We start from the raw sequence: 17,168 nt of genomic DNA, 5'->3' as shown, positions 1-17,168 counted from the left end.
GACTGTAGGAGGAAACCAGAGCATATGGAGGAAACCCACACACACACGGAGAATGTACAAGCTCCACGCAGACAGTGAATCAAACCTAGGACCCTGGTGCTGTGAGGCAGCAGTGCTAACCACTGTGCCACTAGTTCCTATAAACAATAATGCAGTCTTTTACACCATCAAGGGTAAAGTGGGCTTTTAGTATAATGATATAGTCATACAGTGTAATTTCAAACCTATGCCAAACCTAAAAATGGACCAAACTATCTAAAAAAAATTGGAACGTGTTTTTCACATCTCAGGTGTCCCATGTACGTTTGCTTCATACACAAACAGCAAATTAAAAAGGAGAGGGTCACTGAATTGCAATGCAAAGTGTACCATTATTATTCTGTGTTATTGTATTTGATTTAAATTTTTGTTTGATTACTTGGAGCAGAGCTGCAAATACCACAATTCTAATAATCTAGTTACGGTCTAATATCTTAAAAGTTAATGCTGAATTATAATGAAGCAACATGTTCTACTGCACTGATGAACTTCTAAAGCTCCTTGGAACCACACTAATCAGTTCATACATAAGCAAAGCTATTAGACTAGGGAAGGTGAAGAAATATGTTTGCAGTCCATTATTTGTTCAGAAGCATGGTAATTTAACTTTTAAAAATTAAGTGCAGTTTTGAATTTTCTGTTCTGCAAGCATACGTGGAGTTTAGTTACAATTCACCCTAACAGAACAAGTCTAGAAAAGATAGAGATACAAAAGATTGTAACAAAAGACAGAAGGTGTCAGATGCAATGGGAACTAAAATAGATGGGAGAAAGTGAGATCATGTCTTTCTTCCCTTTTTTTTCTTTCATCCATCAAATGTGACACCAATTAGTTCGATCACATCCCAGAAAATTGAACAGTGCAGTTATAAGGTATTAAGAAGTATTTTGCTATTGCCAAGGTTTGAACCTGCAGGAGGTGGAGGAGGATGAGTAATTTTAAAAGGATGCTAAAAAAAGTTAAGATTACCATGCTCTTTCCTATTCTTTGAATACAATGTATTCTCTCCACAGGTATCACCTTTTGTAGCAGCTGTGAACACCTTAGAATTTACTTTTGTGATGTATGATTTGCAAATCATTTTAAGTAAAATAAGAGAAGACAATGGAGGTTTGGTAAATCAGGGGCAATTATTTTTAAAAGGAAAGGGAATACCAAAGTTCCTCTGTAATGTTACAATGGACAAAATAACAGACAGGACAGACTCAATTTTTGTTAAAACCACTGGAAAAAAAATTGTGAATTATAAACCACCTCTTATATAGAAGAGGTGTGAATATGAGGAATTAAGGTTTCTTCACACAGCAATTTTACAGATCCAAGATAAATGAGCCTTCAGTCTGCTTCTTCCAGTTCCCTGCATGTAACCATTGTGCCTGCTACACAAAGCTTGTTAACCCTTATACGGTGGACAAATAACTGTGGAGAGACATCTTGTTAGTACAACCAATATTCACTTAAGACACACAATCAATAACCACCCACTCAACCAACAATAAGTTATTTTACAGAAAATACTAGAGTTCAAATCCAATACAAGACCTTGACTTAACTCTGCGTGTCAGGCAAGTACCCAAGCAGATATTGGCCTTCATCTGTATGTTGGTCTCGGTCGTCCTCTGCGTAGTCCGGTCTTGCACTCTGGCTCTGATCTTCCTTCCTTCTCGGGTGTGGTGGTTCTCCTTATGTTGATCGTTGCTAGCGATGGTCACTGTTGTTGCAGCTCGTTCATGGGGTCAGAGTGATTCTTGGTTGCGCAGCATCCTTTATACCCCGTTGGGTTTCACGCCCCTTTTGCCAATCAATTGATCAGGATCTGATCGATGAAGTCCAATCGGGTGCTGCCACACTAATCCCTGGATGTGTCCCCAACGGCCATGTCTGCAGGTGATGGGGGCACATAGAATACACACCTCCCTCCCAAATATGGGATTACGGCACCCCTACGTCTGGGAAACAACCCAGTTTGACCAGAAAGTCATTTTTGTCCTGGTGATAACCCATATCTTGTATATTCACTCATCTGGGTTACAGTCTATTCATCTCTATCTTTTAGGCTGCAGCCTGTCATTTTAGTTCTTGCCTAATTGTCCCAGAGTGCTTTACAAATCGTCACTTGAGAAGGCCCGTTTGACCACAGTCCCCCTTTGATCCTGAACACAAAGCGTGACAGATCACAAACTCAGGACCAGTATCTGTCAGGAATTCCCCAGGTCACTCAATAGTCAAATATGCCCAGACCTTGGCATACACAGTAATAATAGATTCCTACAACATATTCCAGAAGCTACAGACAATAGCCCTCCACAAATACAAACCACCTCATATTCCAAAAACACCATTATTACAATGAGCTAATTACCCACAAATACAGATAGATATTCCAAACACCATTATGACAATCAACTAATTATAAATAACATTCAAACAAACATTAGAATAAAGCATTCACAGATCTGAGGCACATTTTGGTAGTAAGATTTCTAATGGCTCATTCGTACAAATCGCAAAATGGCAGGCTTCCTGTTAACATTGCTCTACTGAATTAGGGGGGGACCATGGTTCGAGGGCAGACCCTACGTTCTGCCTCCGGGTGATTCTCCTTTTCCATCGGCTGAACTGGACTGTGAGGACGATTAGGTATACCAGGTTGAATAAAATCAGTAATACTGCCAGGTATGACATTATGTGAACAAATGGATGGATTTGTATGTTTGAGCCCTAGTTCCAAAGGTAATTCCACCAAGAGGTGACTTTACTTTCTTTAATTCTCCTTTTCACCTCTCGGGTCTGCTGTACTACTTTGGTGAAGGTTCTGTAGGCCGTAGCCAATTTTACCCTCATCAGGTTCAACTCCTCTGGCAGGAGTTTTAGGCTTGTGTCATATTTCTCATGGTACTCTCCTAGAATCTGTCAGAGCTCAAAGTGGCGTTCAAATCTATCCTCTCCCTCCTATGAATGTCTGTTAGTTGAATGAGGCTCACCCTGGCTAGTATGTCTGGTTTGATATGGAATTTAGTGCTAGTAATGTTACAATGTATCCACCACACTGATATTCTTTCAGGGAGGTGGTGAGACAGTATCTCCCTGCTCCCTTGTAAGCTACCCAAGCTACGTCTGTGTCCAGGCTACGAGCTTCGACTGAGCAATTTAGGCTAGTGTTTGCTCTGAAGCCACACAGTACATGCTCATTTAAGTAAACTGGGTACAGACATGCGATTATTTCATCAGTTTGCTGTGTTCTGTACAGATTAGTGCTTATGAGCCTCCCTTCTTTCTCCACTGTGTATGGTCAAGTGCCATCGTGCCCTATCCACATATCCTCATGGATAGTCTCTATATTCTCCACTTCAAAGACCCTCAATCCAACCCTGTCGTCAGTGATTATGGGAGCCCTAAGATCATCCCCAGGATTTTCCTGGAGTCCCTTTGCAGTTGTCATTGAACCAGATTTTGGTCAACTGTCACATCTGGCAACCAGATAACTCGGGGTGCTTCTTACCCAGAAATAGGTGTTCCATCTGTTCATCACTAATCCAAGACAGAACCTGTTCACTGCGCACCCGCTCTAGGTTTTCCCTTAGCTATTCTATCATCCACTATCCATAAGCACTACATAAAGTCCGTTTCTGTTGTTTGTCATCATCCTCTAATTTTTCCCTGATAATTTGATTGACTGTCTTGACCTGTCCTTTTAATACAGCCACCATGTGGCTGCTGGCTGTGTTCCCAGTCAGTTCCCCTTTAGTATCTTGCTGATTGTCCCCATTGATGGAATTTAGTGTCTGTTTAACCTGTTGGGTCAGAACTCTAAGTTTATTGTGCAGACCAGCTAAATCAAGGGTGTTGATGGTTGCTACCCCTATCCCTTATTCTGTGGCCATGTCATTGACTAACTCCCTCCTGAATCTTTCCTGTCTTTCATCCATTCCTACCTTCCAACCTAACAGTCTGCGAGTTAAGTGGCAGTATAATCTCAAGTTAGGGAGAGCGCCATCCCAGCAGTTGGGTCCCAGCTATATCCGTCACCACCACAAATTCATGGTGGGTGTTGTCATACAAGGTTTTCCCTGTGTGTTTTAGAATCAATCCATTCTGTGGTCCGGGGGTGGCTTCGGGACAAATCGAGCGGGTTCAGTCTGGGATTGGCTTCAGCCCAGTTCTTATTTCACACAATGCAAAGTTCCCCTCCATGAGTGTCCCGGGGCACAGCTGCCCGAGTTCTAATCCTTTCTCTGGGCTGTTGGCCAGACATCCAATTTCAAGGCACCCATTATTTGAAAATCCCACCAATCCCCTTCAATGGTGACACTCAGCTAACATTCAGTTGAACTGCCATTTGGTTTTTTTGTATACCAGCCACTGGTTATTACACCCAAAACATTATACTCTTCTTGGGTGTAGCCACAACATACCCTCCTCAAATTCCCCTGCGTCAAGTGGGGCAAACCATAAATAACCTGGATACCACAAGTTCATCTTGCTTGGAACGTCCTGCGTGCTTATCCCGATGAGTCCAGTAGATCATGGGTTGCATCTCTGTCATCATCTGTCACTGTCCTGAAGAGATCAACGTAATTTCTGCTGTTATCACATCTAATACTTGATGTATTACACATATATTTAAAGTGTCCATGCCCCCCCTCTTTTTTTTTTGAACACTTATTTGGTAGTGGTTTGGTCGGGAGGACCGAGGTATATCAAGTGTTGCTTGCATGTTGTAATTTTTTTTAATTCTAATTGTGGAGCATTACGGAGCAATTTTTTGTTCAGATCAACAAGTCATTGGCTGTCACAAAGAGCTTATTTAACTGGCTAGCAAAATCAAGGTGACCAGTTTTAGTCTAGCAGCAGTCACCATTAACTACAGAGATTCGAATAGCACTGGAGTTGGTCTGTAATAACCTGAAGAGGTAAGTGTGTTGGAGTTTGAAGGTAGGTCGCCTATAAAATTTAGCACAAGTGCCTCTAAGATTTGAAAATGTGTCTCTTTAACATTACAGGTAAAGAGATGGGTCTTCTATTTTAGAACTCTGGAAATAAAATTCTTAGCGTCATTTGGAACACAGAGCAGCTGCATATTGTACCAGGCTTTTGCACTTTAAGAGTTTTGTTTCATTTCCTGTTGAAAATGTAGCTCAATCGCCTTGAAGATTTTAAAATTTAGCACAGCTGCCTCAATGACGTTAAAATTTAGCATAGCTGCCTCAATGATTCTAAATTTAGCATAGCTGCCTCAAAGATTTTAAAATGTAGCATTGCTGCCCACAGATGTGTATTCTTGGCTTAATGCTGTCTTAACTAGAGAAACATGGCCAAAGAGCTGGCATCAGATTAAAAAAAATAACCTGGTTAATCATACTAGCAGTATACAACTGCTTGTAAGCGGGTGCTTCCATTAGAGATTCTTGTACCTTGCGTTGGTCTGTATTGTCAGCTGAATTTCATCATTTGGTGCACCTTAAGTTCCTTCATTCAGCATTTTCGTTAACCAATTGTCCAACAGACTCATCTTCTGAATCATTTGTCTCATGGGGTTCCACCATTATCTCCTCACTTGGTTTCCATACCCGTGTCTGTTTGTTGGTCTGCATTTGAATCAGGGTTCAGGAGTCCTTCATCCTCGTGTACCAGTCAAACTAAACTGTGCGTCTGGTCCCTCATCCACGTGGAGGATGCAGCATCGGGTGAGGCCAAAATAACCCAGTGCCGTTTAGTCAGGGCCTCACTGCTAGGTCTGGGGCTGTTAAGGCTTACGTTTGTGGGAGAATCCATAATGCTGCGAGGGCTGATATCTGGCAAGTCGCACCAGTCCTCTAGGGTGTGCAAGCCTCCTGTTACGTCTGGGTCGATCAGTACCCCTAGGGGCACTTCAGGTATGGACGAGGCTCTGGGCTGTAGTGTGATAGGGTAAGGGTCTGGTATGAACCTGACAGTGAATGAGGTGGTGTCCAGGAAAATACATTTCCTGGGTGAGGCCATTCCAGTCGCCTTGTGTCATCCTTCTTTATCTCTAATAAGAGATGGTGGAAGTGATTATTCTGAGTCCCGTAAGCTTTCAGTTGATAGACGTGGAACCAACCAGTTTTCCCGTTGACGATTAGGACTTTATACACTGAGGGGCTTATTTTGGCGGTGACGACGTACGGCTTGCATATCTCAGGGACAAGAACTGGGGTTGTAGAGGGAAATCATCACCTGCTGGCCAACTGTATATTCTACCGGGTGTATCCTTTTATCAAAATATGCCTTGCTCTGTTTCTTTTTAACTTCTAATCGGACAGCCACAGCTAACTGGGCTGCTTTAATGTTTTTGGTTATCTGCGGGATGGCTTTTCCATGCGTCAGCACTGTGATAGCAGGCTCAGTTAAGTCAAAGCCCAATAAATATTCAGCTCCCCTCATAAATCGGCCAGTTATTAACGTGTGGCGGGTGAAGCCAGTAGAACTGGAAACGGTGTTACGTACCATCATGAGGGCAAAGGGAAGTAACGTATCCCACGTCATGTTGTTTTGCTGCATGGTCTTTCTAATGATTCCTTTTAGTATTTGGTTCATGCACTCTACGATTCCACTGGATTGTAGATAGTAGGCAATATGGAATTTCTGCTTAATGCCAAACATAGCCATAAGTTCTACTTCACCCGCCCACTGAAATGTGTCCCTTGGTCGGACTTCATGCAGCAGGAAGATCCCATCATGTAAACATCTGCTGGGCTAATACCTTTGAGGTGGCCTTACCTGTGTTGGATCTGGTGGGGAATGCCTCAACCTATCTGGTGAAAGTGTCTATTGTTACCGGGATGTACTTAAATCCGTTCCTACACGGAGGCAGTGGGCCGATATAATCAATTTGGAGATTTGTCCATGGGCCTTCTACTGGGCATGTGCATCTTAGCTCCACTTTCCTGACATACCTATCGGGGTTGTTTTGGGCACAAATTAAACAATTATCAATATAATACGCAACATCATTGTGCCATTTCGGGCCACCGACATCATTCTTTTAATTGTTTGATTGTTGTCTCTATGCCCTGATGGCCATCTCTGTCATGGTACTGGTAGATGAACTGATTTCTGTCTTGGGTAGGGACTACATATGTCCCTGTCTTTAATATCAAACCATTTTGTCTTTCCATTTCTCATATGGGACTGAGTAGACTCCATCCAAAATACGTTTTAGGGAACTATCAGTGCTCTGCACCTGGGCCAGGTCACTATATTAGTTTGGCAAATGGTCAAGGCGTTAACTCTCCAAAACAGTCCCGTACGAGCGCCGGCTTTGGCTCACACATTAGCCTTACGGTTACCAGGTGGGGAGGTGCTATGGTGGCTTCTAACCTTAATAATCCCATATGTGAACCCTTCAGTGGTCTGCAGAACATATTTTAATAAGGGGGCTGACAATAGGGGCTTTCTGTCCGCAAATACAGTAGGAACTCAGGCTGTTGCACACGTATATCCTATTGAAGTGTATATTGGCAGGGGTTGGAAATAGTCTGGGTGGCTTACTACGTACGTGACTGTTGCTAATTCGGCAGCTTAAGCACTCAAATGGCTGGGTAGTTTGAGGGCGAGTTGTATTAGTGGCTGTCCCTGTTGATTTTCCTGCATAAATGCCACATCCTGTGATTCTGCATGGTCAATGAACCATCAACATAAATTCTCATGGCTGAGTCTGTCCATTGGGTGGCTGCCTGTTTTGTCCCTTATTGTCTTTCCTATTGTTTCAGGATAAATGGACCTGTGGGGTCCTTTGTGGGTATAACCTGACACACATGCAGATCTCCCTCGCATTTTAAATTATCTGCTTGGAACGTGGTCACTTTGGTTCACTTTACAGTGATGGCCCTATCCTGCAGTAGTAGTATCCAACGGGCAGCGCGGATCTGGCTTACTGAGCCGTCTTTAAGGCAATCATCCAGCAGAAGCTGTGTTGGGGTGTGTTCAATCCAGTGAGAGAGGCAAAATTCTGCACAGCCCAAGATACTGCGATTTGAGTATCGTTCACACCCGGAGAAGCCTTGTTCAACCGGGTTCAATACTCGTGAGGCATAAGCTACTGGGCCTGGTCTACCATGTCTTTCTTCTAATAGCACTGCTGAAAGTGTGTGTTCTGTGGCTGCAAGGCGTACAGCAGATCTGGGTCAGGGACTAGTAAGGCTGGCGCTGTGGCAAGGGCATGCTTTAAATTGTTTACTGCAGCTGTGTGCTGCACGCTGCACAGTCCACTTCCAGGTTGTGTTTTTCTTTAGCAAATCACAAAGTGGGGCTGCCTTGGTGGCGAAGCCGTCTATATGGTTCCGACAATACCCTACTAGATCTAGGGAAGATTGGAGGGCACTCACATCTCAGGGCAGTGGAAGGTGCACTATGGAATCTATCCTTTTCTGTTCAATCTCCTTCTTCCCATGCGTGATCACTGTACTGCGGTATATAACCTTGGGCTGCAAAATTTGGGTCTTTTTTGGGTTGACTCTGCAGCCTAATGAGTGGAGCAGTGCAGTAATCCATCCAGCAATGTTACATGTTCCTCTTTGGTGTTAGTCTGTAACAATAAATCATCTACATATCGGACCAAGCACTCAGATCAGGAAAATTTTGAGTCCGGTAGCTCGTCGCCTATGAAAGACGGACGGGGAATTATGGAAACCCTGCGGTAGACAAGTCCAAGTGTATTGCTGTCCTTGGAAGGTAAAGGCAAACTTGTACTGACAATACCGGTTTAAAAGGGATGGACCAGGAGCCATTACTAATATCTAGTACCAAAATTTTGCCTGGCTCCCTGTCTCAACATGGTGACGGGGCTTGTGGCTACTGTTGGGGCCGTGAGCAAGGCAACCTTATTTAATTTCGCAGTAGTCGACCGTAAACCTCCATGATCCATCTACCTTCTTCACAGATCATATTGGCGCATTATTTGTGGACGTCACTCATCTCAACAACCCCTGATATAATAGACTGTCAATTACTTTGGCCACCATCCCCTCTACCTGTCTGGGGAAACCGTGTTGTCTGTGATTTCAGGTCCAGCCCTTCAATTAACATCTCCCCAGGTATCTGGCCACAATCATGTTTATACCGCACAAATGCTCATTGTTTCTTTGAAGCACCTCCCTGATGGCTGGATCACTGCTAACGTTAAGGGGTCAAACCAGAATTCCCCAATTGTGCTAATCCTATTAGCAATGACTGATGGCGCTGTGCTAATTGTAGCCGTCTGCCAAATGCATCGATTAGCTGGATCAAAAGAAAGATTACATTTATACATATAATCGGACCCGGGGGGGGAGAGAGAGAGGAGAGGAGGTCAACTAACACCACCGGATGGTCTCACACGTTATGTGGACGGACCTGTACAGGGCTTGTAATGCGTCCCTCCTGCATGCATCCCTTGAATCCACGGAGTAAAATTGTACCCATAGTTGGCCAAGGGATACATTCAGGGTAGTTCAGGAGCCTCCAGTATTCCAAAGGAATTCTACGAGGTGGCCTCTCACCTTGCTGTTAGCTAGGGGTCTCCATACACTATCCCACCTGGTACTACAGATCCAGGTTGGGCACCATCAATCTAGGGTTCCATAGGCAGGGACAGTTGGATACAGTGTTTGTGCTTATGGTATGCATGGGGTGACCGGAATCTTCCATCGGTGATGGGCGGTGTTCTCTCTCATACCTAGGAGCTGCCATAACTGGTGGTCCTGGTAGTCTCAGGGACTGCGTATATAGTGGCGGGGGTCTCCTACAATCTCGGGCAAAGTGTCCTGGCTGCCTGCAATTAAAACACGTCCCTCTCTCTGTCTCCCCAGGACTGCTGTGTAAAGGTGGAGCTGTACCTTTCTGGTATCGGTGATTCCCCCCCCTACCCTCGTTTCTCCATACTGGACCCTGACTAGCCCTCATTGGGGCTCCCTGAACTTCCTGTTCCCAGACTCCAGCTAAACGTCAGACAACCCATGCTTCACTGTGTGTGGTCTCTGCGGGGTCAAAATTAGCACAGGCTTTCTTGCCTTCCTCTGTGGTGTGCAAGACTAACGTCCTTGCTCATTTGGATGAATCAGCCTCATTTAATCTAGCCCGATCTAATTCTCCGTGAAGTGGATCCAGAAACAACTAAAGGCAGTCAGATGTTCCCCTTTCCTCTGCCTACACTTATTTAACCCATCGACTGAATCCCTTTTATTAAATCCTATCGGGGTCAATATCACTTCCTTAACTTTGTTTAAGGTTCCTTCCCCGACATTTTGAGGGACTGGCAGGGCAGACCGTACAGACTTGCTTAAGCACATGACTATCAGCTTCATCTCTTCCCTTTCACATAGCCCATGCATTATCTTCTGCTGCCTAACATCCTCAAAGAAACTGTGTAGATCAGCCGAAGGCTCAAAAGTTGCACTGAGAGATTTCGGCCAATTATGCCTCCGTAAACAGGGTTGTATATCTAACAGCTGGGGCCTGAGGCTCTCCTACCCGACGTGCAGTCATCACCGGGTGCATCAGTACTGAAGGTGAATTTGGGGGCGCAGTAGATATGACTTCCCCTGGGAAAGATAGTGGTGAACCCCAATCCTCGGTTTCCGTCACGTAAAGTCTAGGATTCTCCTTTAACTCTATCTCCTCTTTCTCTACTGTCCCAAGGTTCACATAAATCCGTTCCGAATCAATAATAGGGATTCCAGCTGTGAAATTTCTCACTGGCATTTGGAGTGGTCAGTGGTTGCCTGTCTCTGTTCTTTACTGGCTTGATGTAGATTTTTACTGCTGCCTGCAGATCCGTGCATTTGGCTTTCAATCATGTTACTGCCTGCTCGGCTTCACCTTTCGCCAAGACAGTGCATCGGGCGTCTTGGTAGGCTCTCTCATACAGGGTTTGAAAAATGCCCAGATGTAATAAATTTACCTGCTGGTTCTCCTTAATTCATCTACCTCTCTGTCCTTTATGGCTTTTATTTGTTCTATCCTCGCCTGCTGTTGTTCCGTTAGTTTCTTAATCTCCTCCTCCTTTTCCTCCTGTGCCTTACGAACTGCGTTTAATTCTTATTCTGTTCCTAGCAGCTGTCCTAAGCAGCTCACAATGGCAATTTCTTTCTCACTTTTGTCTGCCTGTTTTTGCTAAACTTTCCCTAGGGATCCTGGTCCTGTCTCAGTACTGACACAAGATTTTGCCCATAGGGGCCATCCTCCCTCCTTAATAAATTTCCTGACTTTTGTTTCCCATATGGGACACCTCTGTCTCTGTGCTGTTTCCTGCCATTTTATATTCAACAACGAGGGTAGGGAGTTGATCAGACTGCAGGTACAGCTCTGGGCTACGTTCCGGTTCTAATCCCTCTGGATTCTAATGCAAACCTACACAGTTTACCCTATCCTCCTTATTAGCAACGATGCATGCACAATAAACAATTTCCCGAAAGCAGTTATTTGTCCAATAAGGAGTTTACATCTGTTGGCCCTGAGTTTCAAATAATCATTTAAATACAGATTCTGCGGGATTTGATATTGGAGCAATGTCCCGGCGGAGTTGCCAATTGTTCTGCCTGCCGCACAGTCTATTTTAACCCTTATATGGTGGACAAATAACTTCCAGTAGATGTCTTGTTAGTACAACCAATATTTACTTAAGACACACGATGAATAACTACCCACTCAACCAACAATAAGTTACCTTTCAGAAAATACGAGAGTTTTAAGTCCAATACAAGACCTTGACTTAACTTTGCGTGACTGGCAAGTACCCAAGCAGATATTGGCCTTCATCCGTGCGTCGGTCTGTCGTCCTCTGCGTAGACTGGTCTGGCACTCTGGCTTTGGCCTTCCTTCTCGGATGTGGTGGCTCTCCTCACACTGGTCGTCGCTGGCGATGGTCACTGTTGTTGTAGCTCGCTCATGGGGTCACAGAGAGAGATTCTCGGTTGCACAGCACCCTTTACACCCCGCTGAGTTTCACACTTTTGGCCATTGCCAATCAATCGATCAAGACTTGATCACCCTGATCAATGAAGTCCAAATCTGGTGCTGCCACACCAATCTCTGGGTGTGTCCCCAACAGCCATGTCTGCAGGTGCTAGGGCACGTAGAATACACACCTCTTTCCCAAATAAGGGATTACGGTGTCTCTATATCTGGTAAACAACCCAGTTTGACCAGAAAGTCTCTTTGGTCCTAGAGATGACCCATATCCTGTGTATTCACTTGTGTGGGTTGCATCTGTTTGTCTCTGTCTTGTAGGCTGCAGCCTGTCATTTTAGTTCTTGCCCAATTGTCCCAGAGTGCTTTACAAATCACCATTTTAGATGGTCCATTTGGCCACACCATTAAGCCAGAGTTATATTCACTGGCAAAACATTTCACAGTCTGACAACATAAGATAGATCCTCTCCTTTCTAGTGTAAGGACGTTATGTTATCAGGATAGATTCAGAGATACAGACTTTTACTTTTCAAATCAAAGATTTAGAAGAGATTTGATTAAGATCGTGAACACTTGGTCTAGTGTTATTGATGCTCAGTAACTTTGAGAGGACAATGAGATGCAGTACAAGTTATGTAAATAAAATATTTAAAAAGTACTACTTTTCACAGAGAATCAATTATCACTGGGAGACATTGATGGCACCTTCAGAGTGCAATCATGCAACAGGGCAGTGAATTAATTCCTAAGCGTGACACGGGTGTTAGTATATTATTGGAGGTTGAATCACTCAGTAACCTGGTCTCCTGAAAGTTATTTGATTTTTTTGGATGGGGCTGGTTAAGAAATTCCCCATGTTTTCCAAAATTTTTTTGTTTCACTCTCCCAGCTGTCTTGAGGGTTTGGGTGGCATTAATGGGAGGAAAACATGATGAGTACAAATGGTACAAATGACTGGTCATGCCAAAGTAAAACAGGCTAAACAAGCAGCCACCATTTTTATATGTCCATGCGTTCCTGTGGAAAGTACATGTGCTTATGTTTCCTAAGAATAACCAACCGATTAAGCCAACTACTTGCCAGTCATAACAAGGATCACATCAATGGGGCCACATATCAACATCAATGGGTGAATCTCTGGAATTCTCTGCCCGTTGAAGTGGTGGAGGCTGCCTCGCTAAATATTTTCAAGACGCGGGTTGATGGGTTTTTGATAAGCGAGGGGATTAAGGGTTATGGGGAGAGGGCGGGAATGTGGAACTGAGCCACGACAGATCAGCCATGATCTTATTGAATGGCGGGGCAGGCTCGAAGGGCTAGATGGCCTACTCCTGCTCCTATTTCTTATGTTATGTTCTTATAAACTGAGCCATTTGTGGGTGAAAACAAGACATAAATTCACTGTATAACATGCCCTTTAATCATGTGGCAATAACAATGGCCTTGAGTGGCCTTTAAGAAGACAATACTTCAAGAGATCACTGGTTGCACACTGGAATTCTGGGAAAACTGAAAAATGTACAGAAAGACAGGATAAATGACTCAATGGCCAGTATGCACCAACTGAATACTTAACAAGGTGAAGAGGATAAATGTGTTATTCTGCACTTTAGCCAAAGGAGAAATTCCTAGGGTTCCCTATGGAGGCCATTTGTAACGAAAGTTGAAAAAGGGAATTTTTAAGTCTTTAACAAGCAGATCAGGCATCACTCATTAGTAGTCAGGTATTTAATCAAAGTATCTGTGTTTGTCCAAATTGACTCTTACTGCAGAACAAATCACTTTAGTTGTTCAAAATGTATAAAATATTTTGCTTTAAGTATTAATTCAAACCCGATTTGATCCAGACTCAAGTACAAAATCAAGCCTCACATTCCAGCACAATACTGTGTATGAGATGCTGTATTTTGGATAAGACATTAAACAGGAAGGCCAGCATGCTCCCTCAGGAGAAGGGAGAGGGAGTTCTCTCCAATGCCCTCGCCAATATTTATCCCTTGACAAACATCGCTAAAAAAACCTAATCATCAGATTATTGCTTTTCTGTGCCCCTGCTGTGTAGATTGGCGGCTGCATTTCTCTACATTGTTATAATGACTATATTTCAAGTTGACTTCATCAATTGTAAAACACTTTGAGACACCCTAAGGTTGTGCAGGCTACGAACTCTCTCTCTTTCTTGATCAATGCTAGCAGAGGGGAGGAATGTATCAATGGTAAATGATGCCTAATAAATAGCGTTGCCTGCAAGTGGGGCAGCACTGTTCACAATAGCACAAAGCCAGATAAAGGCAGCAAGATTCTATGTTCTTTTTGTGTCATGCTATAAAGACCTAAGATCACATTCTGATCCTGTGCAGTGGCAACCATAACAAAAACACTTCGATGTATCTGATGACCATTTTTTTTTTGTTTTTACTTGTAAACACAGTCAGTCAAAAATAATTGGCAGCATAAACACTTGACAGTGGATTGCATACAAATGAATAAATGTTCACCATTTGCTGGGGTAAACCAGACACTGCAGAACAGAGAGAACCCTTGGTTAATAAACTGAAGTTGAGTTGCCCGATGGGATGCTTCTGACATGCAATTTCACATTACACAAATATCTGCAACTTAAGGCAATACTTTGGTCTTACTAGCAGAGAAGAATTCTGACTTTTTATTTGTGCAGTATATTTGGACATTTTCACTTTCAGTTTTTTTTAAGCATTTTTCTTTTTACCTTTAATGCTACTTAATTAAGATTCTAATTAAATTATGTAAATTGCCGATAAGCCTATACAACTATTTGTGTGAACTGTCAGTACTTTATTAACACATTTAACATCTTAGAATGTATCAAAGAGAAACATTTCATGTATGCTTGATAATTAATTGGCAGACTGTAGCTTAAACAGATTCAGCTGCACTACAAATCAATTTACATTAACTATCCTCAATAGTGAAAAATATCGCTGGCAAATTACCAATTTAGCAGAATAGAGAGGAGAATGTGTACCCAAAAGGTGATGCTGAGGTACCACGTTGACTTTATGCTAATTGAAGAAGCATCCTGTAAATATAACACTTCAAGCTAGCTGTAACTGTCAAAAAGAATAATCACAAAATGTCTGGTAAGAAGTCTCACAACACCAGGTTAAAGTCCAACAGGTTTATTTGGCAACACTAGCTTCTGGAGCCTCAAGCTCCTTCTTCAGGAGTGTGAGGACTTGTGTTCACAAACAGGGCATATAAAGACACAAACTCAATTTACAAAATAATGGTTGGATTGCAAGTCTTCACAGGTAATCAAGTCTCAAAAAAAGTACAGACAATGTGAGTGGAGAGAGGGTTAACACAGGTTAGCCTGGTGTCGTAAGACTTCTTATTGTGTTTACCCCAGTCCAACGCCAGCATCTCCACATCACAAAACGTCTAACAGCTCTCCAAAATGTCAACGGCCCTGCAGTAATGCCAATCACATTTGTTACTATTCTTCCTTTGTAACACATCACATGAATGAGTGTTCACCTACAATGTCACTAATGAACACTATCTGTAACCAAATATGTATGAAGCAACTGGAAACAATAGACTGATCAAGTTTCAATCTTCATTCAAACCCACAGAACAGGACCTCAAAAATGGTCAAAGGTTTTTCCCGGAGAAATGGCTAAAGCGATCCACAAGGGCAACATCATGCATCTGGACATAAGGTCTGAAGTACTGCAAATATTCCTTTATTATTCCATGATGTCTTTCTCTGCCCGCCACCACCCATCCCTTCACATCCCACACTGTTAACTTGCGTGTAGAAACTGCATAAATGAAGTAATACTCACCATGTGCTTATAAAGCACTCCAAAATTCAAGGGGGCGATAAATAAATTATTTTACAAGTTGAAGGCAAATCTGCAAAAATCTAGAGAGACACACTTTCCATCCATCAACTAATTTCCTACCAAGTATAACTACTGTGGAAAATTAATTTTCCTCCTCTATAAATTAAATCTCTTCTGCAAACACCAAGAACTAAAACTGCACTTTAGTAATAAATCCTGTAGAATAGCTTAAGTATTTCACAGTAAAAATGATATTTCCAGAAAAGTATTTGAATCATTGCACAGTTTGAATGTACATGGTAGTGATCTTTACTTTAGCCTCAACTTGTACAGTACCTTGTAAGAGCCTCTGGAGTCTTTCATATAAGAAACAAGGAATATGTCAACAGGTAGCAGGGATGAAGTGATCAGTGCAACAGCGAGGGCACAAATAGCAGTTATGGTGGAGACAACCTCGCTTTCTTGTTGACTCTGGTATCGACGGATATACGTCCAGCAAAACACTAAGATTGCCTAGAAGACACAAATGAGAAATTAATGGACATGATCACTTCCGACTGAACCATAACCTGCACTGTTTGGAACTGTATTCTTCCCCCAAAGGACAAGTGCAAACAAACTTGACAAAAATTCTAAATGCACACTGGGACCTTGTTTAAAAAAAAAATTATCTTAGCATTAAAATTAAACGCAAAATCAAAGAACAACCCAGCACAGGAAACAGGCCCTTCGGCCCAACGAGCCCACGCCGCCATTTCAACAAAGCATTTTCCTACACCTACCCTGCCCCATGTGTAGCCAGATTCAGGGGAGAATAGTGCAGGGTCAATTTGGTACACCAATCAGCCTAAGAGCACATCTTTGGGGTGTGGGAGAAAACCAGAGCACCCGGAGGAAACCCATGCAACCACAGGGAGAATGCGCAAACTCCCACAGACACAGGCCCAAATCCATGTATCTGCACAGCTAGCAGATATAGTCACTGAGCTGTTGTGGTGCCCATCTGCTGGTCCCGGATTAAGCACACACAACAACACGAAGTACTAGGCCACTCTCGAAACCTCCAAGAGCAGCCCACGCACAACCTGTGTGCATGCCCCTCGTTTGACAACAAGGTGGACCGACACCTGTGGGTTAAAAGAGACAAAACATTAACATGTAATATTACATTTCCAGTGTCGTCCCGAGGCTCTGACCCTTTTTAATACCGTCTACTATAACCCTCCATCCCTGTTTCGCTCATGTGTCTAAGTAAACCTTAAACAAGTCCAACGTGCCTGCCTCCACCACCTTACTTGGTAGCACGTTCCATACCCCCACGACCCTCTGCGTGAAAAACCTTCCTCTAGTATCCAAATTATACTTCTCCCCCCTCACCCTTAGATCATGAC

The 17,168-nt window shown here is 43.2% G+C and overlaps 1 protein-coding gene across 1 annotated transcript in view; it reads right to left on the bottom strand.

Annotated features, from left to right (window-relative positions):
- Positions 1 to 17,168, bottom strand: part of lmbrd1 (LMBR1 domain containing 1) — a 221,685-nt gene that overhangs the window by 181,520 nt on the left and 22,997 nt on the right. The window contains exon 2 of the mRNA XM_080191977.1: positions 16,114 to 16,290. Coding sequence (XP_080048103.1) covers positions 16,114 to 16,290 — 177 coding nt within the window. The remainder of the gene's footprint in view (positions 1 to 16,113; positions 16,291 to 17,168) is intronic.

Source organism: Carcharhinus amblyrhynchos, chromosome 7 (assembly GCF_965287045.1).
Source record: "Carcharhinus amblyrhynchos chromosome 7, sCarAmb.v2.hapA, whole genome shotgun sequence".
In the NCBI taxonomy this organism is placed as follows: Eukaryota; Metazoa; Chordata; class Chondrichthyes; order Carcharhiniformes; family Carcharhinidae; genus Carcharhinus; species Carcharhinus amblyrhynchos.
Note: the sequence above shows the minus strand (reverse complement) of the source record. Positions and strands in the feature narration are given on the sequence as shown.